This window comes from Mustelus asterias, chromosome 25 (genome assembly GCF_964213995.1).
Source record: "Mustelus asterias chromosome 25, sMusAst1.hap1.1, whole genome shotgun sequence".
Classification (NCBI taxonomy): domain Eukaryota; kingdom Metazoa; phylum Chordata; class Chondrichthyes; order Carcharhiniformes; family Triakidae; genus Mustelus; species Mustelus asterias.
Window position 1 is genome coordinate 6587932 of NC_135825.1, and position 27340 is coordinate 6615271.

Sequence of the window (27340 nt, forward strand, 5' to 3'; positions counted from 1 at the left end):
TTACACTGCTAATCCCCCTAACACTAAGGGTCAATTTAGTAGGGCCAATCAACCTAACCCACACATCTTTGGAATGTGGGAGGAAACCGGAGCACTTTGAGGAAACCCATGCAGACAAGGGGAGAATATCCAAGCTCCTCCACACAGTCACTCGAGGCCAGAATTGAACCTGGGTCCCTGCCGCTGTGAGGCAGCAATGCTAACCACTGTGCCACTCTGAATGTTTAGACCGAATCCGAGAAATTGAAACTACCATTGCTAGCAGTCTGTTGAATAGTCTTCATTGTTTTTTGGGGACAGAAGTTTGGAATAAGTGAAACAGGTGCTTTATGTTCCAGTGGTGGTGATTCTTGCATTTGAACATGGACTGTTTCGGCAGATAGTGGGGAGCAAAATAGTGAGGAGGCTCAGCTACATGAATTTTAGGTGATGAGGCAACATGATGTTACAGTGATTTGGGGGACAAGTAATCGGGATGAAGCATACATAGCAGCACAATAAAAATTGAAGTGCGGTGCAGGTCTGGACCCATTCAGTTCCGATTCAACTCCACTGATGATAAGAGTACAGATAAGACGTGCAATCACCATCATGTTTTCTAACATAACACAAAAGTCTTTCTGTCTTTCAAATTGTCCTGCAAAATTATTGGAATTTTACACACTAGCTAGATTACTCTTGTAAAAATAAAGGCACTTATGAATGATTCCTGTCCTTTTAAAAGGAAAAGTTATTGCATAAAATATTGCTCGTGAAGCTGCTTGTGTCATGCCCTGCCTATCAAACAGGCAGCGCAATGAAAAACCCCTTATATTTCAGTAACACTTTCTGGTTTGAATGTTTTATAACCATCTGTTCTGGATACTGCTGGCTGTATTCTTTTTTAATTCATTCGTGCGACATGGGCGTCGCTGGCTGGCCAGTATTGATTGCCCATCCCTAATTACCCTTGAGAAGGTGGTGGTGAGCTGCCTTCTTGAAACTCTGCGGTCCATGTGCTATGGGTTGACCCGCAATGCCTTTAGGGAGGGCATCCAGGATTTTGACCCAGCGACTGCGAAGGAACGGTAATATATTTCCAAGTCAGGATGGTGAGTGGCTTAGAGGAGTGGTGGCGTTCCCATGTGTCTGCTGCCCTTGTCCTTCTTACAGAATCACAGAATACTACAGCGCAGAAGAGGCCCTTCAGCCCATCGAGTCTGCACCGACACATGAAATGCCCTGGCCTGCTCACCAAATCCCATTTGCCAGCACTTACAAAAGATGGATGGAAGTGGTCATTGTTTGGAAGATGCTGTCTAAGGATCTTTGAATTTCTGCAGTGCATCTTGGAGATAGCACACACTGCTGCTACTGAGCGTCGGTGGTGGAGGGATTTGAATGTTTGTAGATGTGGTGCCAATCAAGCAGGCTGTTTTGTCCTGGATGAGGTCAAGCTTCTTGAGTGTTGTTGGAGCTGCACCCATCCAGGCAAGTGGGGAGTATTCCATTACACTCCTGACTTGTGCCTTGTAGGTAGATGGTGGACAGGCTTAGGGGAGTTGGGAGGTGAGTTACTCACCGCAGTGTTCCTAGCCCCTGACCTGTTGTAGCCATTGTGATAATGTGGCAAGTCCACTTGAGTTTCTGGTCAATCATAACCCCAAGGATGTTGGCAATGGGGGAATTCAGTGATGGTAACACCATTGAATATCAAGGGGTGGTGGTTAGATTGTCCCTTATTTGTGTAGTGTGAAGGTTTATTGCCACTTGTCAACTCAATCCTGGATATTGCCCAGAACTTGCATTTGAACATGGACTGTTTCAGTATCTGAGGAGTCGCGAATGGTGCTGAACATTGTGCAATCATTGTCGAACATCCCCACTTCTGACCCTATGACAGAGGGAAGGTCATTAATGAAGCAGCTGAAGATGGTTAGGCCTAGAACACTACCCTGAGGAACTCCTGGATGTCCTCCAGCTGAGGTGACTGACCACCCCCCCCCCCCCCCCCCCCACTCCACATATGTGCCAGGTATGACTCCCAACCAATGGATACGTATTTGTTCCAGTTTTGCTAGGGCTCCTTGATGCCACACTCAGTCGAATGCAGCTTTGATGTCAAGGTGCTGTAATTTTCTTTGTCTGTCACTCTCACCTCACTTTTGGAATTCAGTGTTTTGTCCATGTTTGAACCAAGGCTGTAATGAGGTCAGAAGCTGAATGACCCTGGCGAAACCCAAACTGGGCGTCATTGAGCTGGCTATTGCTGAGCAGGTGCTGCTTGATAACACTGTTGATGACCCCTTCCATCACTTTACTGATGATCGAGAGTATGTTGATAGGGTGGTAATTGGCCAGGTGGGATTTGTCCTTCTTCCTGTGTACAGGACATACCTGGGTAATTTTCCACATTGTTGGGTAGATGCCAGTGTGGTAACTGTAGTGGAAGAGCTTGACTGGGGGAGCAGCAAGTTCTGGAGCACAAGTCTTCAGTACTGTTGTCGGAATGTTGTCAAGATATTGCCTTTGTAGTATCCAGTGCTCCAACCATTTCTTGATACCACATGGAGTGTACTGAATTGGCTGGAGACTGACATCTGTGCTGCTGGGGACCAATAGAGGAGGTTGTGATGTATCATCCACTCAGCACTTCTGGTTGAACATTGTTGTGAACGCTTCAGCTTTGTCTTTTGCACTGATGTGCTGGGCTGCTCCATCATTGAGAATGGAGATGTTTGTGAAGCCTCTTCCTCCAGTGAGTTATTTAATTGTCCACCGCCAGTCACGATGGATCTAATCCGTTGGTTGTGGGGTCATTTAGCTCTGTCTATCATTTGCTGTTTATGCTGTTAACATCTCATTTTTAGGTATGCCTGACGCTGCTCTTGGCATGCCCGCCTGCACTCTCCATTGAACCAGGGTTAATCCCCTGGCTTGATGGTAATGGTTGAGTGGGGGATATACTGGGCTATGAAGTTGCAGATTTGCTGCTGCTGATGGCCCACAGCACTTCATGGATGCCCATGTGTAAGAATAATGTGACAGTTGGGTGCACTGTATCACAGTCTGATAAAAGGTCATCGACCTCTATTCCCAAATACTACCTGACCTGCTAAGTATTTCCAACATTTTTTTGGCATTTTGTTGTGGCACATACTTCTTTTAGAGAGGAGCAATTGGTTCCAAATTAACCACAAAGTCACTAAATTGGATAGACGTTGATCTTGCTGATAGACTTAACTCAGGGGAGGCAATGGCCTAGTGGTATTATTGCTAGTCTATTAATCCAGGAACTCAGTTAATGTTCTGGGGACTTGGGTTTGAATCCCGCCATGGCAGGTGGTGGAATTTGAATTCAGTAAAAAAAAATCTGGAATTAAGAATCTCGTGATGAGCATGAAACAATTATTGATTGTCAGAAAACCCATCTGGTTCACTAATGTCCTTTAGGAAAGGAAATCTGCCGTCCTTACCTGGTCTGGCCTACATGTGACTCCAGAGCCGCAGCAATGTGGTTGACTCTCAACTGCCCTCAGGCAACTAGGAATGGGCAATAAATGCTGACCAGCCAACGACGCCCGTGTCCCACAAATAATGAATGAATTTAAAAAAGCTGTTCTGAATGGCGCTGAACAGACAGGCCTGCGTTTGATTTAGAACAAAGAAAATTACAGCACAGGAAAAGGCCCCTCGGCCCTCCAAGCCCGCACCGACCATGCTGCCCGACTGAACATATTTTCCATTTACATAAACTGAAGTGTGGCACTAAATATCGAGCACAGGAAATTATAGAGATACTCTAAGAAAAGGATTTTAAGGATGGCTTTTTAAGTTGGCAGAGGGGCCACAGGGAAGGATTGAGAATTCCAAGGGAAAAAGGCTGAACAGTCACAATTGCAGTGGGAACAAATGGAAAGGTGAAGTCTTGGGTCAGAAGAACAGAGACTACGTGCAGCAAATTAAGGCAGGTAGAGATCATTGAAGACTGACATTTGCAAGCAAGGACAAGAATTTTGAAATTATGACCAGGACTGGTAGTATTGCAGAGGGACAGGATTAGAAAAACATGAGATTCAATGCAAGTAAATTTAAAGATTAAAGTCTGAACAAAATTAGAATATGCTTCTACACACAAGGGTCAGTAGGTAGACGTTTGGAAATCTCATCTCCATACAACAATTGCTGCTAGATTGATAGTAAATTTTAAAGCTGAGATTGATAGAGCTTTGTTATACAAATGTACTGAGAGATATGGGGCAAAGGCAGATGCATTGAGTTAGATCACAGATTAGTTAAGATCTCATTGAATGGCAGAACAGGGTCACAAGGCTAAATGGCTTCTTCCACTGTTCCAATGTAAGTAGGCAGCCTGTATTAGTGAGTCAAATGGACCTCAGATTTAACAAAATAATGTAGAGATTAGTAAGAAAATGGAATGGGCCTTCCACAGGGCCAGTGGTGGCAGATAGTGTGAAAAAATGTTGAGACCTGGATAGATATTTATGAGTAAAAGCAAATTACTGCGGATGCTGGAATTTGAAACCAAAAGAGAAAACGCTGGAAAATCTCAGCAGGTCTGGCAGCATCTGTAAGGAGAGAAAAGAGCTGACGTTTCGAGTCCAGTTGACCCTTTGTCAAACCAGGTATTTATGGGACTTTGAGAGGTAGCTTGCTTTTAACTGGAAAGATGGACTGCAGACTTTTCTTTGGTCCTATGTTTTCCAACGTATGTTATTTCTTAAAAGTTAACATCGTGATGGCAAATATTGATTTGGAGTAGCATTGAAGTAGGAATCAAACTTGCATTTTTAAGTTCTAAATGTTCCCTGGATTTGCTTACAGGCACAGCACAGAGATCGTTTCATCCAAGAGCGCTATGGAAAATATGACATCAGTGACCCATTCCTTGCTCTGCAGAGGGATTGTGAGTCGATCAGAGATGGAAATCGTGGTGACAGGCAGCCTGTGTGCACCAACCCGCTATCCGTGCTCAAAGTAGTAATGACACAGTGCAAGAAGATGCAGGAACGAATGGTATCCCAGTTGGCTGCTGCAGAGAGTAGACACAGAAAGGTATTGTAAAAGGTTGCATTGCATATACCTCGCGTTATGCAAAACTTGCAGGATTACAGATAAAAACAGGTGTGGGAGTAGAAAGCCAACACAAAAGCAGCTGGCTGAAAAGCTGCCTCTTGTGCTGTAACTGGTGTGATTTCACATCTTTCTTTTGACATTCTGCTTCTGGTACTAAATGCAAAATTAACAAAAGATATTTACTAAACGGTACTTAAATATTTTGCTTTAGAATCATTCATGATTTCCTCTCTTTATATTTTCTTGGCCCTTCTATCCGTCATAAGCCATTAAGCAAGCATGTAACTTGTTCCCAATCTTCTAACTTCTAACACTATACAAATTTAGAGGTGGCACTGTGGTTAGCACTGCTACCTCACAGCGCCAGAGACCCGGGTCCGATTCCCAGCTTGGGTCACTGTCTGTGTGGAGTTTGCACGTTCTCCCTATGTCTGCGTGGGTTTCCTCCAGGTGCCCCTGTTTCCTCCCACAGTCTGAAAGACGTGCTGGTTAGGTGCATTAGCCATGCTAAATTCTCCCTCCGTGAAACCGAAAAGGCGCTGGAGTGTGGCGACTAGGGGAATTTCACAGTAACTTCATTGCAGTGTTAATGTAAGCCTACTTTTGACACGAATAAACTTTATTTACAGAAAGCAAGGATGGGAAGAAGGCTAAAACAGATCTGTGATCTTTGAAATTTCCACCTAATCATTCCCCTCTTTCACGGTAATAATTCACTCATATAAGGATGTCATTGTTTGGGCAACTTAGGATGTGAAAAGCCACATACTGCCTCTGATGCACCGCACTCACACTACGCACTACGTTTCATTTTAATTCAGTGGCCTAGTTTTAGCACTACTGGAGAACTGCACAGGTCAATCATTTTCTCAAGAGTTACCGAGATATTTTTGCACTTAATTCCAGTCATCAACTCTGTGAACTGGTAAATGGCTCTCTCATCCCTACTGCAGGAAATAAATCCATAGCAATGTTCTATGATTTCTAAGGCTGAAGGCTTAGCAACTTTAGCACTGTGAATGCAGGGCTGGCGCATGGACATTGGAGCCTGACGATTCAAACTGAACAAATACCAGTGTGGCATTGTTAAAGATTAATCTGTTGCAGTTTTTTTCACCCCTTCCTTTGAAAATACCCCTGTTACAATCCAGTTGGGGACTGTTAACATTTAAAGAGAAATCCGAATAACTCATTTTATCCAATGGAACAGTGCCACTTACATTAAATATAATACACATTTTATTGTAAAAGAACCAAACAAAACAAGTAGTCTTGACACTATTAAGTTATAACTGTGTGTGTTATGCACTTGGTTTTACCCCTTGCTTTCCCTGAAGCGTTTTTCCCATACAACAGATTAGTCTTAAAATTATATAGCATCCATCCCTTGCATACATCAGAGTACAGGAATGAGATAGAGAATCTGGTGAACTGATGTGGTGACAATAATCTCTCCCTCAATGTCAACAAAACGAAGGAGATTGTCGTCGACTTCAGGAAGCGTAGAGGAGAACATGGGGATGAAGTAGAAAGGGTCGAGAGCTTCATGGTTTTAGGTGTCGAGATCACCAACATCCTGTCCTGGTTCTCTCTCTCTCTCTTCCCCCCCCCCCCCCTTATGCCGACACTATTGTTAGAAAGCCCACCAATGCCTCAGAAGACTAAGGAAATTTGGCATGTCAGCTACGACACTCACCAGCTTTTACAGTTGCATCATAGAAAGCATCCTTTCTGGTTGTACCACAGCTTGGTATGGCTCCTGCTCTGCCCAAGACCGCAAGGAACTACAAAAGGTCGTGAATGTAGCCCAATCCATCACGCAAACCAGCCTCCCATCCATTGACTCTGTCTGCACTTCCTGCTGCCTCGGCAAAGCAGCCAGCATAATTAAGGACCCCACACACCCCGGACATTCTCTCTTCCACCTTCTCCCGTCAGGAAAAAGATACAAAAGTCTGAGATCACATACCAGCCGACTCAAGCACAGCTTCTTCCCTGCTGCCATCAGACTTTTGAATGGACCTACCTTGCATTAAGTTGATCTTTCTCTACACCCTAGCTATGACTGTAACACTACATTCTGCACTCTCTTATTTCCTTCTCTATGAATGGTGTGCTTTGTATGTATAGCGCACAAGAAACAATACTTTTCTCTGTATGTTAATACATGTGACAATAATAAATCAAATCAAACATCACTGTTCTTTGGAGACTACATTAATTCTCCTCAGCTCCAGCTATTTTCAGAGATAAAACTTTCATTTATTGTCTCTTGACCGGATGCCTCGCTCCTTTGTTCTGGTTACTTTTCCAGTGCTTCCTGGTTGCTTTCTTGACCCCAAGATATTGTGATGCCCACTGTAGATTTTTCCACTAGCTTCAAACTAGACACTCTTCCAGCAATTGTTCCCTCACAAACTTCAAACTGAGGTGAAGCCTCACCCATATTCCACACAGTGAATGATGAAATTAGTTTTTCACCTCTGCTTCTGGCACAAGCCCAGCCAACTATCATTTATTTTGGTCATAATGCAACCACACCCAAGTCCAAACTGCAACAACTACTGAGCTTGGGTGATCTTGCATCCCTTTATATCGCCTCAATCAGCTTCAGTCTGGCTAGAAGTCTCGGTTTCAAAACCTTGGGTTCGGTTTTTGTTTCCTTAAAAACAAAAAGTTGTTTTCCTTCCTGTGGTTCCCATTTCTATTTCCATTTCATTTCCTGTTTAAGTTAGGTCATGCATTGTATAAGTTTGTCCACCCGCTGTTTTATAGCTCCATCTCTTCTATTTTGACCTTTTAAATGTGTAGCCCCCCCTCCTCCTCCCCCCACCCCCAGCTTGTTTACATTGCACTTACCCCATTTTCTACAATTATAACTTTCATTTGAAAACAAGAAGTTATATTCCAAAACGCATGAACCGTGAACTGGGGCCTGGATATTCATCCTTCAGGCGGCTAATGAGAGTAGGGAAAATTTGCAGCTCAGGCTGCCACCTCAAGGGAAAGTGGCCACAAAAGCAGGATCCTTTTTAGCTGGGAACAGGTGCGGGCCAGAACTGGGCCAGTTGACCCTGGGGAAGGTTTGGATGCAAGTGCAGGCTTCTGGCTGAAGAGCCAGGCTGTTTAAAAGACTCCCCTCTGTGCCATTAGACTTTATCCCAGTTAAAATGAAGCCTTCACCCTCCCAAACACTCCCTATGCCACCTCATGCCCCTACCCACCCCTTATGTGCCCTATACCAAACTCTGCCTTTCGATCTACACACACAATATATAGTGAGGCTTGGCAGAGAGCCAGATATCCATTATGCTTGTTGAAATAACTGCACCCTGTACTGAAAACATTGATTAACGACTCAGGCTCCCTGATTTCTGCTGTCAATTTCGTAATATTTGTTTGTTTACACAAGGTTAAGTGGTTTCAGGGGTTTGTGATTTGTTATTGATGCTTTGAAGAATCTGGATGCTTGACACTTTTATTGGCTGGTGGTGAAATGACCTTTTTTCAACATAGAAAGTTATGAACAAATCACTTTTTAAAAAATGATATTTTTTTATACGTCCTACAATCCTATAGGATTCATTGATTCAGAACAGAGTATAATGTGGTAATGGGCATGAAAGTGCCACAGTTTGGCATAGGGGGGAGGGGTCACCAGGGGGTGGGTGGAGGTTGGAATGAAGGACCTTGAAGATGGGTCGAAGGGTTCAATTTGGTGTTGGGGGCATGATGCCGTGGGGAGGTTTGGGTGGAAGTGAAGAGCTTAGCATGAGGGGCCATGAAGTGGGGGGGGGAAAGGCTGAATATGGCATGGCGGGTATAAGAGGCCATGAGGGGGGTGGGTGGAAGGGATGAGATTTGCAAAGGGGGTTTGAGGAGAACATTTTGAAGTTGCCTTTTAAAAGATCACTGCACTGCACACAGGGTTCACAACTCCTATGAGGGGCTCTGAATCACAACTGTTGACAAACTTGGTCTTCATGAAAATGCAGAGGAGTAGGATATGTCTGTCTTACATCTGTAATGAAGCCAGCTAGATGTGGGTTTTTGACAGGAACTAACCCGCACCCTTTAAAGGCACTCTGGAAAACCAAACAGTCTTGGGATATGGCATCAGGAATAGGCAGCTCCCCACCATTTAAAGGACTGCCAAGTCATTCTGACTCAGTGAAAATCCAGGCCTAGATATTTGTTACAACTCTTTTCCAAGAGTCATCTGTGTATCCATGAATTTTAGAGTCATAGAGGTTTACAGCATGGAAACAGGCCCTTCGGCCCAACTTGTCCATGCCGCCCTTTTTTTTTAAACCCCTAAACTAATCCCAATTGCCCGCATTTGGCCCATGTCCCTCTATGCCCATCGTACCCATGTAACTATCTAAATGCTTTTTAAAAGGTAAAATTGTACGCGCCTCTACTAGTACCTCTGGCAGCTTGTTCCAGACACTCACCACCCTCTGTGTGAAAAAATTGCCCCTCTGGACACTTTTGTATCTCTCCCCTTATTTTGTTTGACTTTTTTGTGTCTTGATTATATAAGCATAACTAAATCAATCTAACTTTTACGATTCCCTAACCAATGAAGAGTGCTGCACTGATTTTGTCGATGGCCTCTTTGCCGTAATTGTTCATGAATTTACGTAATTGTAAGTTCAAGTGAAGAGACAAAATTACATACGATGGTTGTAATAGAAAGTTCCACTTTAATAATATATTGAAGCCCTTCTAAATGGTATGAATCATGCATTCACTGTAAATAGTCTAAGCTAAAAGATCACATCATTTCCGACAAAATGCTGACCAAGTGAAAATCTCAATTGTGGGTTATGAATTAATCCCAAAGGACGGCACTAAATGTATACTCATACATGTTTAATCAGGCATTTAGTTATCTGTGAATCAAACTATTGCCAATGATAATGAGATGAAGTACGTCTCCAGATAGACTTCCCACTGAAGTTTAAATACCTGCAGACATTGTGATTCGGAATGGTTGATTATGGGAAAATGGTAGATAAGTGTTCTTTTCTTTTTTAAATAAACAAGTCCTATATTTATTACTTTTGCTATAGTCAGGGTTTCCAAGACATCTGTTTAGCCTTGGGCTAAAGAAATCAAATCCTCTATAGTCTGTCCATCTACTATTACATCAGATCTCGCTTATGTCCAAAAAATACTTACAAACTCCAAAGTCAAACATAGAATCATGACTATGCTATTCAGTCCCTCGACCTTGTTCTCCCACTCAGTTAAATCACAGCTGCTCTGTATCTAACTCCATTTATCTGCGTTGTTTCTGTAAGCTCTATGTACTCTTGCCTCACACAAACCTAGCAGTTTACATTTCAATATTTTTTATTGACCTAGTCCTGACCTTTTGGGAATGGTATTTTGGGTGAGGGGATTGGGGCACGGTGGTGGGTTAGTTCCATGTTTCTACTATCCTTTGTATGAAGAAGTGCTTTGTAATATCAGCCCTGAACAACCTCACTTTAATTCGAAGGATATGTTCCCTTGTTCTGGAGTCCCCCAATACACACCTCATTCAAATAGCCTCTTAATCTTCAATACTCAAGGAATATTACTTCAGAAGGAACTCTTCAAAATGCAGCTAATAAAACAACAATGAAACTTACTCCAACTTATAAACCAAAGAAATGGTTTAATAAAGAAACATCATTACTCCAAACTTGGGGCCTCGCCCTGGGCCACTCCAAGCTTCCCACAATTCTACATAGTTCCTTATTTATAGTGAATCAGTTGGTCAGCTGACTATTACATCACTCTGTGATTGGTTCCATGTTTTACTGGGTCAGCTGACCCTTACATCTTGTTCCCATTGGTCACATTACATCCAATACAAATTTGTCACTGGTTACATTCTAACAAGGAATACAAGCCTACTCTAACCAACCGGTCCTCCTAGTTGATAGCACCTTCCAACCCTTAACCTCTACCAGTTAGAAGGGCAGCTGGCTCATAGAAACGCCACCACTTGCATGTTCTCCTTCGAGTCATACACCATACTGATCTGAAAAGATGTCGTTGTTCCTTCATCGTCATTGGGTCAAAATCCTGGAGTTCCCTACCCAGCAGCATCGTGGACGTGCATACAGCACACAGATTGGAAACGCTTAAGAAGGCAGTTCACCATCAACTTCTTGACGACAATTAGTGACGGGATTACCAACATCCCATGAACACAGAAAAAAATGTTTTTGTTCAGTTATCGTTCCGGTAAATCTGCAATTAAACCGTCTCCTATCCTTCCTGACGGTGCAGAACAGACCACAGTGCTGTTAATGGAGTCTAACCAGAGTTTCATATAACTTACAAAACCTTCACTCCTTTGTATTATAGAGATATAAACCTTCATTCCATTTGCCTGTGCAATTATTTTTTGTACCTCTGCACTAGCTTTTTGGGAATTTGTACACAGACCCCTAAATTTCTCTGCATCTCCACAGTTCCTAACTTCTCACCATTTACAAAATTCCCTGATCTATCTTTCTTGGGTGACCTCACTTGTCAACAACTGGCTGGGCGTTCATTTATTTATTTTTTCCCCACCATTTAATTTTCGCAATAGTTGGATAGCATTAACTATTCTGCAGCCAAAAAGAAAGAAAAAAGGCAGCCTGTTCCCAGGCTAATGGATCATCTTTAAGGATGTTCACAGAAGGCTAAGTGTATGAATCTAGCTTTCTTGGTTTCACCCTCTCCTTTGTGGTGATGTACCTAACTCATACTCAGATCTTCCACTGATTTTTTGTTCTTTAATTTTTACTCCATTCTTAGTCACAACGCCAATGCACAGAGCAGAACCGAATCTCCTTCCATGCTCCAAAAATCAAATTCAAATTGAATTCAATTCATGGTCCCTACAAGAGAGACAAACAAGATCCAAGCTGAAATGATAAGGCATCTTCGGCTTGATCTGACACTTGATCTTAGTCAAAAGGCCGGGAAGGGATTTTATTTTTTTTCATAGGCTGCTCTCGCCTTTGAGAGGGACAGCTGACTGGTGGTGATTTAACTGCACCTCAAGCGAGGGGCAAGGTTGAGAAGGCGGGCCTTCATGAATAACCTCGGTCGGTATGGGGACCTGTGCTGTTGGCGTTGCTGTCCAGCTAACTCCCCATTTAGATTGTGATTTCACTATGACAGACCTTTGACATAGCCTTGTATTCTTCACCACCACCCTCCAGCAACACAGTTACATTAGAATCGTCGGTGACTATCACCGCGCATAACTGGTTTTATTTTAGAAACATTTTAAAAAAACTTAAATATTAGACTTATTTTAAATTTAGCCTAATATTATCTGACACAAATTGTCAGCTAATTAGGAGTATTCTAAGAGTTAAATAAGGCACTAATGACATGTATGTGGTATTCTGAACTAATGATATGTTTGCTATATATTTGTCTTTAATGCTGTTTGATGTCAATTTGCATAGAATAAATTTTGAGCATAGCTTCTGGATGTGTATACAATAGTTCATACATACATTTTGTAACGCCATAACCCAATGGTTAAATTGAGTATTTTGCTTAAATTTAGATTGTCATTTTTATTTTTAACTTTTTTGGGTGAGCAGAAATGTTGCAATCTCTAACCCAGCTGGGTAGTTTAAGTCTATCACGTAGGTCATTGTCCCACAGCTGTGAAACAGCTTGTGACCAGAATAGCCCAGCTCCATTCCTCCAACACTGAAAAATGCAGCGCTGATAGGGCAGAAGGAACATTTGTTCAATAAAAATTAGTTTTTTTTTTAAACTTCCATTTTTAGTTGGTTGTAAAGTTTAGTACAAGCAGCTGACAACAAAGAGTAGTTATGGAACTCAACTCCTTTGGAGGGATATTTCAAGCAAAGAAGGATAAGCATGGGAAGGATGTTGCAGTAAATTAAACACTGGCCTTTCATCGCTGGAACCTAGCCTTAAAACTGATGAGATAAACAGTGATAACAAAATCTGGGCCTAGTTAGCACTCAAACGGCAAACTCAGTCGGAGAAAGTAACTCGTGTGGGAAATGGAAAAATGTTACACTGATGCAGAAGGATGTCCCACTGACAATCCGGGACGTTAAGCGGAACTGTGTCCCTGCATCAAACCTTGGAAAGCCAGCTTGCAGTTCTTGTTTCTGATCATTTCTCTGCACTGGACGGAAGGTGAAGAGGAGAATTTCAGTACTAAATGTTTGCTGAAGGCAAGCACACAACAGGATCTGATTCCAGTCAGATGGCGCCATGATGGTTAGCATTGCTGCCTGCAGCCTTGGGTGACTGTCTGTGGTATGGTAAATTTTCCCATAGTGTCCCAAAATGTGTAGGTTAGGCGGATTAGCAGTGTAAATGCATGGTGTTACGGGGATAGGGCAGGGGATGAAACTGAGTAAGATGCTCTGTCAGAGGGTCGGTGCAAACTCGATGGGCTGAATGGCCTCCTTCTGCACTCCAGGAATTCTATCATCTATTCAATGATACGTAGTTGCTAACTTGAGTATGTCTTCTAAATTTGCAGAAAAACGTAAAAGCGAAGCGCCCCACAAGTGTCTAATTTAACACAACCTATTAGAATCATTACAGCCAACGTTACATCATATTATCCCATCATTATCAAAGTGCTGTTTATGGGACCTTGCTGTGCGCATATTTATTTCTGTGTTTCTGATATAGCAATGACAACACTTCAAAAATACTTTGTTAGCAGTAACCTGCTTTGGGATATCCTGAGGTCATGAAAAGCACTAAATACATGTTAAATTTTCTTATTTTAAAATGCTTCTTACCGCTCATTGTGATGAGGATTTAGGGGAGTATGAATATTCCTGTTTTGAGAACCATGGTAGAGAGGAAATTGTGGAATCAGCATTTCAGATGAAATAAATGTGCATAAAATACTGTGTCAGGCTGTGCGCAGATGCTTGGTTTGCAAACACCAAATGTCTCTAAGTGCTGAGGTTCTACCTGTCCCTGGTGTTGCAGAGGATGGGTCTGGCCACATTGCTGCAGAGCGTTCCTATTAGTTGGACTGTGCCGTATCTCCTGTCCCTCATGGAAAAATTTGTTCAGAAAAACACCTTTGACGACAAGGCGATCAAGCAGCGGTCTGCACGTATGTGACCTCGAGGCCCTGAGGGAAAAGGAGATGATGGATCCTGTCGGATGGTTCTCTGAGCAGCCTGTCAGTCATTTGGCAGAATGCCTCATCACCAGAACTTTCAAACAAGCACCAAGAACTAGTTTGACTAATGGTAAGAAGGGCACTCACTGTCAGATCCTATATGCACGGCCGAGGTATCTACACCACCGCACGTTGCCCTCAAAGTGGCTGCGCGGAGGGTGAAGAGATGGTCGCACCTTCCAGAATGTGCCTTTGCAAAGAAGGTCTGGAGAGAGATGCAGTAGTATTTGTCAAGGTTTATCTCGAGCAGCTCTGTGCGGCAGGACTCTGTGCTCTACGGGCTATTCCCGGGGCACACACCGAGACAAACATCAACTGCTGCTGGAAGATCACCAACTCAGTGAAAGAGGCTCTTTGATCTGCCCAAAACTTGTCGATCTTCCAGGGCAAAGAATTGTCTTCGACTGAGTTTTGCAGGCTGGCACATTCCAAGTTCCAGGATGACATGCTGAGGAATGCACTCAAGCTTGGGTAGCCGTCGCCAAGGGACAATGGGAAAAGGCTACTGTGTAAGACCTTTCAGCCAAGGCACACCGAGGAGCTGGTAACCTGCTAAAGGCCCCTCAGACTGTGTGCTTAATCATAAATCTATGCAAATGTATTGAAGCACCTCAGAGTGCAACATGGCCGATATATATAGTTAAAGAATTTTGCTCTTTGTAATGAAAATATTGAAATATGTAATTTTGTCATTACTGAACTGAAACACCTCGGAGTGCATCTTGAGCTTTGGAGAAAATGTGAATGTCAGTGCGCTTTACTGTTGGAATAAATTGAAATGTTTTGTAATGTGTCCTTCAGATTTTACATGAATAAAGTATATTTTTGCAAAGAAAAGAAATACTGGTTCCACCCCATCTGGAGTATGGTGCTAAATCTGGGCGGCACACTTTAGGGAGTAATTAAATAGGGTTCAGAAAAGATTAACAAGAGTGGCTCCGGGGTTGAGGATCTTCAGCTACACGGATAGATTGGAGAAGCTGAGGCTGTTCTCCTTAGGGAAGAGAAGATTGAGAGGAGATTCAGGAAACCGTTCATAATCATGTGGGTTTGTACAGAGTAGATAGAGAGAAAATATTCTGGTTGATAGAAGGATCCAGAACCAGGGAACACAGATTTAAGGAAGGCAAAAGAAGTAAGGGTGACATGAGAATGTTGTTTTTTAATGCAGCCAGCAGTTAGGATCTGGAATGCACAAAGGGAATCAGATAATTATCCGAGGGGAAACGTTTCAGGGCTACAGGAAAAAGACACGGAGTGGGACTAGATGAGTTGTTTTTGCAGACAGCCAGGACGGACACGATTATCTGTGTTGTCATCATCCTGAACTGTAAAAAAAAATTATATGATTAGATGTAAAATTGTCAACACAAAATTTCTATAGAATTTGGCTGAAGACATATAATAGTCAACAAGGATATTTAAGAAAATGCAAGCAACAACAATAATACATCTGGAAAGTTTTCAAGAGCTCTGTTGTTTTTGATGACTGAGGTGGATGTTTTTTGTAGGTTATTCTGGACCTAGAAGAAGAGAGGCGACGACATGCCCAGGACACAGCCGAAGGGGATGATGTGACCTACATGCTGGAGAAAGAACGTGAGCGACTCACTCAACAGGTATGAAGACTCTTTGCCAATGTGTCTCCTTTGTATGATTCCTATTTGAACAAACCTATCCATTTCCCTTGCATTTTTGAGGAAGAGCAGATTCATGGAAACATAGAAACCAGAAACAGGAGTAGGCCATTCGGCCCTTCGAACCTGCTCTGCCATTCATTTTGATCATGGCTGATCATCGAATTCAATATCCTGATTTTCCCCCTTTCCCCCCCCATATCCCTTGATCCCTTTTGCCCCAAGAGCTATATCGAATTTCTTCTTGAAAGCAGACAATGTTTTGGCCTCAACTACTTTCTGTGGTAGTGAATTCCACATATTCACCACCCTCTGGATGAAGAAATGTCTCCTCACCTCAATTAGAAACATAGAAAAACTACAGCACAAAACAGGCCCTTCGGCACCACAAGTTGTGCCGAACATATCCCTACCTTCTAGGCCTACCTATAACCCTCCATCCTATTAAGTCCCATGTACTCATCCAGGAGTCTCTTAAAAGACCCTATTGAGTTTGCCTCCACCACCACTGACAGCAGCCGATTCCACTCGCCCACCACCCTCTGTGTGAAAAACTTCCCCCTAATATTTCCCCTGTACCTAACCCCCAGCACCTTAAACCTGTGTCCTCTCGTAGCAACCATTTCCACCCTGGGAAAAAGCCTCTGAGAGTCCACCCGATCTATGCCTCTCAACATCTTATATACCTCTATTAGGTCTCCTCTCATCCTACGTCGCTCCAAGGAGAAAAGACCGAGCTCCCTCAGCCTATCCTCATAAGGCATGCCACTCAATCCAGGCAACATCCTTGTAAATCGCCTCTGCACCCTTTCAATCATTTCCACATCCTTCCTGTAATGAAGCGATCAGAACTGAGCACAGTACTCCAAGTGGGGTCTGACGAGGGTCTTCTATAGCTGCATCATTATCCCCAGACTCCTAAACTCAATCCCTCGATTGATAAAGGCCAGCACACCATATGCCTTCTTAACCACCTCCTCCACCTGCGGGGCCGATTTTAGAGTCCTATGGACCCGGACCCCAAGGTCCTTCTGACCCTCTACAGTACTAAGAGTCTTTCCCTTAATATTGTACCCTTCATCCCATTTGACCTGCCAAAATGGACCACTACACATTTATCTGGGTTGAAGTCCATCTGCCACTTCTCCGCCCAGTCTTGCATCCTATCTATGTCCCTCTGTAACTTCTGACATCCCTCCAGACTATCCACAACCCCACCAACCTTCGTGTCATCGGCAAACTTACCAACCCATCCCTCCACTTCCTCATGGGCGGCACAGTAGCACAGTGGTTAGCACTGCTGCTTCACAGCTCCAGGGACCTGGGTTCGATTCCCGGCTTGGGTCACTGTCTGTGTGGAGTTTGCACATTCTCCTCGTGTCTGCGTGGGTTTCCTCCGGGTGCTCCGGTTCCCTCCCACAGTCCAAAGATGTGCGGGTTAGGTTGATTGGCCATGCTAAAATTGCCCCTTAGTGTCCTCAGATGCGTAGATTAGAGGGATTAGCGGGTAAAATATGTAGGGATATGGGGGTAGGGCCTGGGTGGGATTGTGGTCGGTGCAGACTCGATGGGCCGAATGGCCTCTTTCTGTACTGTAGGGTTTCTATGATTTCATCCAGGTCATTTATGAAAATGACAAACAGCAAGGGACCCAGAACAGATCCCTGGGGCACACCACTGGTGACCGACCTCCATTTAGAAAAAGACCCATCTATACACACTCGCTGCCTCCTTTGGGCAAGCCAGTTCTGGATCCACAGGGCAGCAGCACCTTGGATCCCATGCCCTCTCACTTTTTCTAGAAGCCTTGCACGGGGGACCTTATCGAACGCCTTGCTAAAATCAATATAAACCACATCTACCGCTTTCTCTTCGTCAATGTGTTTACTCACATTTTCGAAGAACTCCACCAGGCTCATAAGGCATGATCTGCCTTTGACAAAGCCATGCTGAGTATTCTTGAGCATACTAAACCTCTCTAAATGCTCATAAATCTTGTCCCTCAGGATCTTCTCCATCAGCTTACCAACCACTGAGGTTAGACTCACCGGTCGGTAATTTCCTGGGCTATCCCTATTCCCCTTCTTGAAAATAGGAACCACATCCGTAATCCTCTGGCACCTCTCCCGTCTCCATCGACGACGCAAAGATCATCGCCAGAGGCTCTGCAATCTCTTCTCTCGTCTCCCACAGTAACCTGGGGTACATCCCATCCGGACCCGGTAACTTATCTATCTTGATGCCATTCAAAGATTCCAGCACAACCACTTTGTTAAAGTCCACATACTCAATCTTTTCAGTCCACCGCAAGCCCGCAGTACATCCACACAGGTCCTTCTCCTCTGTGAAAACCGAGGCAAAATACTCATTAAGCACCTCTGCCATTTCTACTGGTTCCGTACTGATTTTCCCGCCTTCGCCTTTTATAGGCCCTATTCCTTCACGTCTCATCCTTTTACTCTTCACATATTTATAGAACGCCTTAGGGTTTTCCTTAATCCTACCTGCCAAGGCCTTCTCGTGACCGCTTCTGGCTCTCCTAATTTCCTTCTTTAGTCCCTTCCTACAAGCCTTCCTACAAGCCTTATACTCATCTAGATCCCTATCTTCGCCAAGCTCTCTGAACCTTTTGTACGCTTTCTTTTTCTTCTCGACTAGGTCCCACACAGCTTTCGTGCGCCACGATTCCTTTAACCTACCAACACCTCCCTGTCTGCTCGGAACGTTGTCCTGTAGAACTCTAGACAGACATTCCTTGAAAAACTGCCACCTCTCTTCAGTACAATTCTAGAAAGTTCACTCTTTATCCTCAAACTATGACCCCTAGTTCTGGACTCCCCCCACCATTGGGAACATTCTTTCTGAATCTACCATGTCTAACCCTATTAGAATTTTATAATTTTCTATGAGATCCCCTCTCACTCCTCTAACCGACTTAGTCTCTCCTCACATGACAAACCTGCCATCTCAGGAATCAGCCTGGTAAACCTCTGCTGCACTCCCTCTATAGCAAGGACATCCATCAGCTAAGGACACCAAACTGCACACAATATGATTATAGGCCCAAACTCTTGAACCTTTCCTCATAAGACAATCCCATTATCCAGAACCAGCCTTTTGGACTTTCCCTGAACTGCTTCCAATACTATTAGACCGGTCTTAAGTAAGGCGATCAAATGGTGTACAGTATTCTAGTTGTGGTCTCACCAACAACCGATACAGTTCTAGCAAGACTTCCCTAAGGCTAACATTCCATTTATCTTTCTAATCACTTGCCGGTTGGAGAAGAGGAAAACAACAACTGGAATCCAAAAGCACCAAAGGAAAGGTCTTGTAAGTTACAAGCTTCGTACTAGCAATTTGTTGTGCCACAAACATAGCATTCCATCTGTGTGACTACCTGAAGATAAATCTGGACAGCTATATTCAACCTATAGTTTATAGATTTGGTACACTGAGCCACATTATGTGCAAGATGTGTGGAAAATTAAAGATAGTTTAGGTATAAGATGTTGCTGATCAGTTCAACAAACATCAAAAACAGATCAAGGACCTTCACTATGGCACAAACCACAATTTACATTGATGTAAATTTTGTGAAAAATGGCCCAAGCACTTTATAAATGGCCACCAAGCCAAAGAGGTAGTTATTTGCAGGGTCACCAAAAGACTGGTCAAATAGATTGATTTTATAAAGGACCTGAATGGAGAGGAGAAGGACCTGAAGAGGTAAAGGGATTTAGGAAAATAATTCCAGAGCGTGGATCCCAGGTAACTGAGGGCAGTTGTGGGGCCGTGGATGGAAGGGATGCGTGAGTTCGGAAACAGGAACAGACTTTTTTGTAGGGCTCAATTAGGGCTGGAGGAAAGTCCAGAAATAGAGAGGTCATGAAGGTTATCATTTTACATCAGCAGCATTGGATGACCAGGATCTAATTGGTCAGCAAGTGCACCTAATGGATGAGCCAACACTTGTAGTGGATTAGAAAAGGGGCAGCAGAGTTTTGGATGAGCTGAAGTTTACGAAGCTTGGAAGATTGGAGACTGGACAGGAGAACATTAGTATAGTCTTGCCTGGAGATGCGAAAGTCATGAATGAGCATTTCAGAGCAGGTGGGTGGAGGCGGACGATGTAATGGTGTAGGAGTTGATCTCGAAGGAGAACATGGAAGCTCAAGATTGGATAGGATGTCAAGCTTTTAAATAAAAACAAAGTGCTGGAAAAGATTCAGCAAGTCTGGTAGCAACTGCGGAGAGAGAAACAGAGTTAATGTTTTGAGTCCAATATGACTCTTGGGAAATTTTTAAATAGACCAGTGATACAAATGAAAGGGCATGTCTTCTTGGTTCTGTAAATTTTGCTTCTGCTAATTGCTTTATTTCTGACTACCATACACAAAGTGTTGTTACCTACATATTGCCTTTACAGTTTTTGAAAAAAACTTATCAAATTCCCTTATAAAGAAAACTTGTAATCTGCATAAGTCCATTACGTACAAACACACAAAATGGCTACCAAACCCATTTAAACGTTATATATGACTGACAAACGCTACTGACAAACTTTTTAACCACAGAAAGATATAGAGTGAGGTTAAAAAGACCTTGTGGAAAATGCAGGAAATGGTTTGCTAAAAATAAATTTCCCTGATTCTTGGTCAGTCAAACAGAGCTCTATGAGACCATAGTTATTGGTAATCCCTCATAATTGCAATTTTTCCTCCTTCTGGAACTCATCAAGTTTTCCTTTGAAGGGCTGGAGTCAATCAGTACCCAACCCCTTTACTCCCCCCCCCCCCCGATGTACGTCTTGTCTGTCTGAGAACGATGACTGCTGGAAGGAAAATACTACTTGGTATCTAATTTAACCTTTTGTATACTTCAATTTCATATCCATTCTATTAAGTCTTTTTATCCCATCCATCTCAAATAGCCTACCCAATCAAATTGCATTAAATTTTGTTTTAAAAACTTCAATCAAGTCCTCCCTAAGCCTGTGTTTGTCGAGATAGCTCTGACTCTCGGAGCCTAATCTCACAACTGCAGACCATAAGGCTAGATGTCACTTTGCATGATCTCTAGACCACAACATCATTTACCAATACGAGGTTTGTATGTAACTGGGCACAGTTCTTCATGTAGATGTACCAAAGCCTTGTGTAGCCTGAATAATAGTTTTATACTTACATAGAAACATGGAAACTAGAAGCAGGAGAAGGCCATTCGGCTCTTCGAGCCTGCTCCACCATTTGTTCTGATCGTGGCTGCTCATAAAATTCAATATCCTGATCCTGCCTCTCCCCCTCCCCTCCCCATCTCCCTCGATCCTTTTAGCCCCAAGAGCTATATCTGATTTCTTCTTGAAATCACACAACATACTTGATCTTTGCAACTTAACCTAAAACACTATTGGTTTTCCCTATAACCAACTTTAACCGCACTTGCACCTTTAATGAGTGCTCAACAATTTGTCTTCAGCTTTGTGAAGGTAAGGCCTTCTGTGGCCTCTTGGGCATGCCCGATTTTAAATGCTGCACCATTGGTAGCTGTGCCTTCAGCTGCCAAAGCCCTAGTCTCCTGAATTTTTTCCCTAAACCTCCCAGCACCTGTCTCTCTGTCCCTCTCTCTTTCTCTCACTCTGTGTCCTCCTTTAAGACTCCTCTTCAACCTATTCTTTGATCAAACTTCATGAAATCTGCCCTAATATCTCCTTATTTTGATTTGTTTTGTAACACCCCTGTGAAGAGCCTTGTGCTGTTTTACTACTTTAAAACTGCAGTACAAACACGAGTTGTTGCTGCAAGAAAGAGGAATTGAAGGGCGAGTTCTCCAGGGCCACAGTTTTACATCTTTCAGTAGATGGTTGTATAGGTGTGGAGGTGTTTCTGGAGAAAGGCAGAGGGAGGGCAGAGACCTTTAAGTAGCTATCTGTTTATTTTTTACAAAGAGGAGTTACTTTGGAGTAGACATCATTGTTCAGCTTTGGTGTCTTTTGCTTTTTGGGAAAAAAAATCAAAATGACCCAAAAGTATATCCCCGAAGAAAGCCTTTGCCCCGCAGAACCGTTCTTTGCCTGAATCTGCTGGATGTTATGTGCATCTTATTGCTATGCCACGAAGCTGTGTGATGTAATTGTTTTGGATCTCAAGCTAGTTGCTATGCAACTAACAGTTCCAAGAGTCTGGGAATCTACTGTGGGACAACTGATTATTCATTGAGTAAGAAAAGAAACGCCTCCTCGCTGAGTCTTTTGTGAATTGGGTTGACGCTGAGACACCTGCTGGTGTGATGCAGCCCTAGAGTCTGTTCAATGCTCCTGTACTCTTTCAGTGGAATTGGTGAAGTAAATTTTCTCGTCATCATTGGTGTCGAACCAACTTATTTGTAGTAAGGGTCAGATTCCGTAACCATTCCAAAATGTAAATATAATTTTAACATTAGTGTGTTGTGCATGCGTGAATTTAAATCCATAGAATCCCTACAGTGCAGAAGGAGGCCATTCAGCGCATCGAGTCTGCACCAACCACAATCCCACCCAGGCCCTATTCCCACTAATCCCCCTGACACTAGGGTCAATTTAGCATGGCCTATCAACCTGACCTGCACATCTTTGGACTATGGGAGGAAACCCATGCAGACACGGGGAGAACGTGCAAACTCCACACAGTGACCCGAGGCCGGAATTGAACCCTGGCACTGTGAGGCAGCAGTGCTAACCATCGTGCCGCCCCACCATTTAGTTGCCAGAACTCGTGCGTTTTCAGGGAGGGCTAAAGGAGGAACTTGTTTAAGTTGTTAATGATGTCTAGAATAATATATGCATCCCTATTAATTTTATGGTCGTCTTGCAACCTGTCACGTGTCTAACTCTTCTCATGTTGTATGTAGCAGGTGCCTTGTCTGCTTGTGTCGCCATGACCAGCTTTAAATCTTGCTTTAAAGTTTGATTAAAGATTCATTACCATTTTATTACGCATTTTTCTTCCTTGCAAATATTCAATTTAAGATCAAGATGTCCAGCACTCGTTTCAAATGTCAATAAGCCAACATAACCACAAATGGGGCATCAAACATGAAACAGCAAAAAATATGAAACATCTTGGGGAAGAGAGACTTCTTTTTCAAAAAGCTACATTTTTTTTCATTTAACAAAACGATACTACATTTTAATTTGTGTTGTATTAAACTTCAAACCCAGCTGTTTCTGTCCTCTATCTTAGTTTGTGGCAGCTGTCAAAGCCTCAAGCTGCCTGTGAAATGGGGTCAGCAGCAGATGAGCAAAAAGATACAGCTGTGGATGTATATTAAACAGTGGCCTTGCGATAAGTAGCAGGAAGGCCGCACTGCTTTGAACTTCATTCCTGGCAGTGGTGCAGAACTTCTGCTAACAGTGCCAATTTAAATATGAATGATGCATTCTTTTCATTGGGAGGAATGCAGATAAATTATTGAAGCATAATATTTACGTTTTGTTCTGCTTCTGCCCCAAAATTCACCCTTTCAGCTGGAATTTGAAAAATCGCAGGTGAAGAAGATGGAGAAGGAACAGAAGAAGCTGTCAACACAGTTGGAGGAGGAACGCACACGGCACAAACAGCTAACCACGGTCCTGATGAAAGAATGCAAAAAGGCAACCAATAAGGCAGCAGAGGAAGTGCAGAAAACTGCGGAGTTGAAACTGAAGCTGGAGAAGGAGATGGCCAGAAGCAGCGAGCAGGAAAAGGAGTTGACCACCGAGAAGAGGCGGGCCTTACAGAGGGAGGCCCAAATGGAGAAACAGCTCTCCGAGTTCGACACGGAGAAGGAGCAGCTGCGGGCAAGGCTCAACCGGGAAGAAAACCGGGCGCGGGCCCTCAATGAGGAAGTGGAACATTTAAAACAAGTTATTGAAGAGCTTAGAAATGGAACAGAAAACTCCAGTAAAGTAGTAGCAACTGAACCAAAATCACTGGTAACCCTTCCAGTAGAGGCTGGGTCTAATAAAAGCAAGTCGGTGTCCCCTCCATGCCAAACTGATAGCTCCCCTATGAAAGTGTCAAATGAAAGTGATGTAAAAGAGAGACATGGCACATCATCAGCACCCTCTGTACTCATTCCACAGCTAAATGGACATTGCACCACATTTATGGCTAATAATGGTGATGGTCAATCTACCGATGGGAATGGGGCATTTAGTTTTTTCTCAGCTGAAAACAAACCGGCTCCTCCATCTCCGGGACACATTGTTGAAAATGGAAGTGCTAATGTGGCCTCTTGCGCTGCACCTCATTTCACAGGTGGAACCTCACTTTCTCCTTGCAACACCGTAAACTCTTCTGCTGCTTCCTCTGTGTCGTCTTCACCGTGCTCGTCACCTGTGTTGACTAAGCGGCTCACTAGTTCGACGAGCCCCAGCAGCAGCTTCCAGTCATCTTACCAAGCGGGGTTGAATCAAAGGTTTCACGCTGCTCGGTTTAAATTCCAAGCTCAAGCAGAGCAAGATCAGCAGACCGGTGTCTTGCAGAGTCCCCCCCCAAGGGATCTGTCACCCACTACCTCAGATAGTTCAGCTGCCAAACAGTTGGCTCGAAATACGGTGACCCAAGTCCTTTCTAGGTTCACAAGCCAGCCAGGAACTCTTAAAACTGCAAATAATTCCCCCTTTGGCACTGACTATCGTCAGTTGGGTAGTTCACCAAAAACGCCAACTGGTGATGCCAGTCACTCACCAACTTCGAGTAAAGTCTCAAGTCCACAAGGTCCATTGGCACCTGGGATAAAATCGCCAACAATATCAAGAGTAGACCGAGGAAATCCTCCACCCATTCCTCCTAAAAAACCTGGCCTTGCACAGTCGCCTGCATCACCACATCCGCTGGGCAGAGCAGCTGCAGACAGTGGACCTTCCCAAGCTGGACTCTCTGCCAAAAACGAGCCAAGTGCTTCCAATTCTGTCCAACCTCAACGTTTTTTTAACTGGCGTGAAACAGGGAATCATGAGGAAGTTGCATCTAAATCTTCTGTGGAACGAGGTGCAACAATGGGCTCTGAAGAAGGGACTGAGGGTACAGTACCAGTGGGGACACTACCGAATGAGCCAAATCCTATAGCTTCCCTGAAGCTTTCGACAGTTTCCACAGATGTTTGTGGCACCACAATGGACTTGCCAAACACCTGTGGCATGAACAACAGTTTGATTACGCCATCCAGTAAAGAGATTGATATACTTCTACCAACTAGTAGTTAATCTGTCTAGAAATGAAATGTGAGTTATGCTTTTCTTTCTTTTGACTGCAGATATATGAAGTTTCTTAATTGCAACACAGTTTATTATTTATTTATGGGACATTTTGTATTTGTACAATATCCACCTTGCTATACATTTTCTCAACTTCAGAAATTATTTTAGATTCTTATTTGTGTATGTTAATGACTGTTTTATATATGACCTTTAGTACTAATGTCAAGGCCACTGGTTTATGGCTTACATGGGGAAAAATTAACTATTGCGGAGTAAAAACATCAGTTAAAAATCTTGAAATCCCATAGAGTAAAATACTTTCTTATTGAATCATAATTATAAAAGGAATCACAAAATTAATTTGCCAAAAGAAAAAGAACTTCCAAAGTGTATGAAAAATGGGATTTCACATGTTCATTCAGCATAAACCAGTGACAAACACTGCCTGTAACTTGTAGAGTTATTATTGTGTTAATATACTTGGCAAAACTGGCACATATTGGGGAGAGGGATGGGAGGAGGTTATAACGCATGGGAAGGAACATAATTAGCAAATATGCTTAGATGCATTTGGGAGCCCAAAACATGCATTACAACTTGTGTGCAGTGGGTATTCACTGTGCTGAGAAGTCCCATCGACGTAGTAGTGTTCACCATTGGCTGCTACGACAATCTTCTGAAAACTACTTCGATGTTGTAACAACAAATTGAGGGGAGGGAGGTAAAACAGTCGATGTCAATAGGTCTGGAGAACTCCTTCTGTCCAATGTAAAGGGCACAGGACCTTTTTCCCTGTCACCTAACTATAGATTAGCTCAACCACTTAAATAGTGTATTGCAATAATGATTTAGAAAATAATTATCCTGGCAGTATTTAAGGAATGTATTTTCTTTGCATCTAACTTATGACTGCATTCCAGGGCTTTAAATGCAGTATGATGTGCTCCATGGAGGCTTGAATTAATTTTTATTTTAAACTGCATTATCTATGTAGTTATCGAAGATACTCCTGGGAGTGCTTCTAAAAGGGCAGCGGTGAAGTGTTTATTTTACATCTGGGATTTGGACTATTAGTAATTTGTGCTCTGGTGTTTGTCTTTCAATGCAGCATTCCTTCAATTTGAGTTTCTTAATTGCCAAATGTCTGCATTGTGATATTAGAAGGTGCAGTTAATATATCAGGCATAGTTGCAAATGGTTCCTTAATTTGTAAGTAACACAGTCAAACTGGTTGCTGACCAAAAGAATATTGTTTACACACACCAGACAATGCATCATAATTCAGTTATGTTTCTGGCTACGTCCAGTGGCAAATCTTTGCCATACGGGTTTTGTGCAATCATTTGTAGCCAATACAAAACCGTCAGTGACCTGTTTAAAAGAAATCACCTGCTTCTAACCAAACTAAACAAGACAAGAGCATGATGGGCAATGAATCGATAGTATGTGCAAAGCATATTGTACATATGAGGTAAAAAGATGTAGGGGTGAATTTTACCATCCCGCCTGCCACAGGAATCGAAGCGGAGGGGCGGGGAGGAGGACCATGGGAAAGTCTGTTGACCTTGGGTGGGATTTTCCGGTTTCAGGGCTAGTGAGCCTGGAAAATCCCACCCGTAATGTATGTCTTTTTTCATTGAATTTATAATTATGTCTTTATGTTTTTACACTCATTCTTAAAAGCTCCTTTCAGGACCTCACCCGTAAAAAACATGTACAGTATATCTATCTGCTTAGGGTCTTCCTACACGATGCACTTCTCAGTTAGTCAAAAGGTTGTTCCTGGATCTCTACTATTTTCTATACAACTGAGGTTAAAGCTTCATTAAAGTGTCCCAGGATACCTTACCTTATTGCTTTCTTTTCCCATTGCAAGAAAGTAATTGGTCTTTGCAACCATAGTTGAGAATATGTAAACCAGAATTTGAATAATTTCAGAGTCAGATTACATAATTTTTGTCCTAAAATAGTGTACTTCAAGTTGGGTATTAATTTGCATACTCTAAGCGCCCGATTTTACCATTGCGTTGCGCCCATTTTCGGGCACAAAAACTTGGTAAAGTTGGGCGTGAGACGAATAGCGTGATCCGCGACTACATCCGCACCGATTCCCCCTTTACAAAGGCCTGAAAATGGACGCGATTGGGACCGCGCTCAAAACGGGCACGACGTCAATTTAAATGCATTTGCATGCATTCAAATTGACTTAATGGG

At 43.1% G+C, this 27340-nt stretch overlaps 1 protein-coding gene across 1 annotated transcript in view; it reads left to right on the forward strand.

Moving 5' to 3' along the window:
• Nucleotides 1–26690, forward strand: part of cttnbp2nlb (CTTNBP2 N-terminal like b) — a 77340-nt gene extending 50650 nt beyond the window's left edge. Inside the window, exons 3-5 of the mRNA XM_078242037.1 lie at nucleotides 4825–5055; nucleotides 15781–15888; nucleotides 23411–26690. Of these exons, the coding sequence (XP_078098163.1) occupies nucleotides 4825–5055; nucleotides 15781–15888; nucleotides 23411–25132 (2061 nt within the window). The 3' untranslated portion in view covers nucleotides 25133–26690. The remainder of the gene's footprint in view (nucleotides 1–4824; nucleotides 5056–15780; nucleotides 15889–23410) is intronic.
• The last annotated feature ends 650 nt before the right edge of the window (nucleotides 26691–27340 follow it).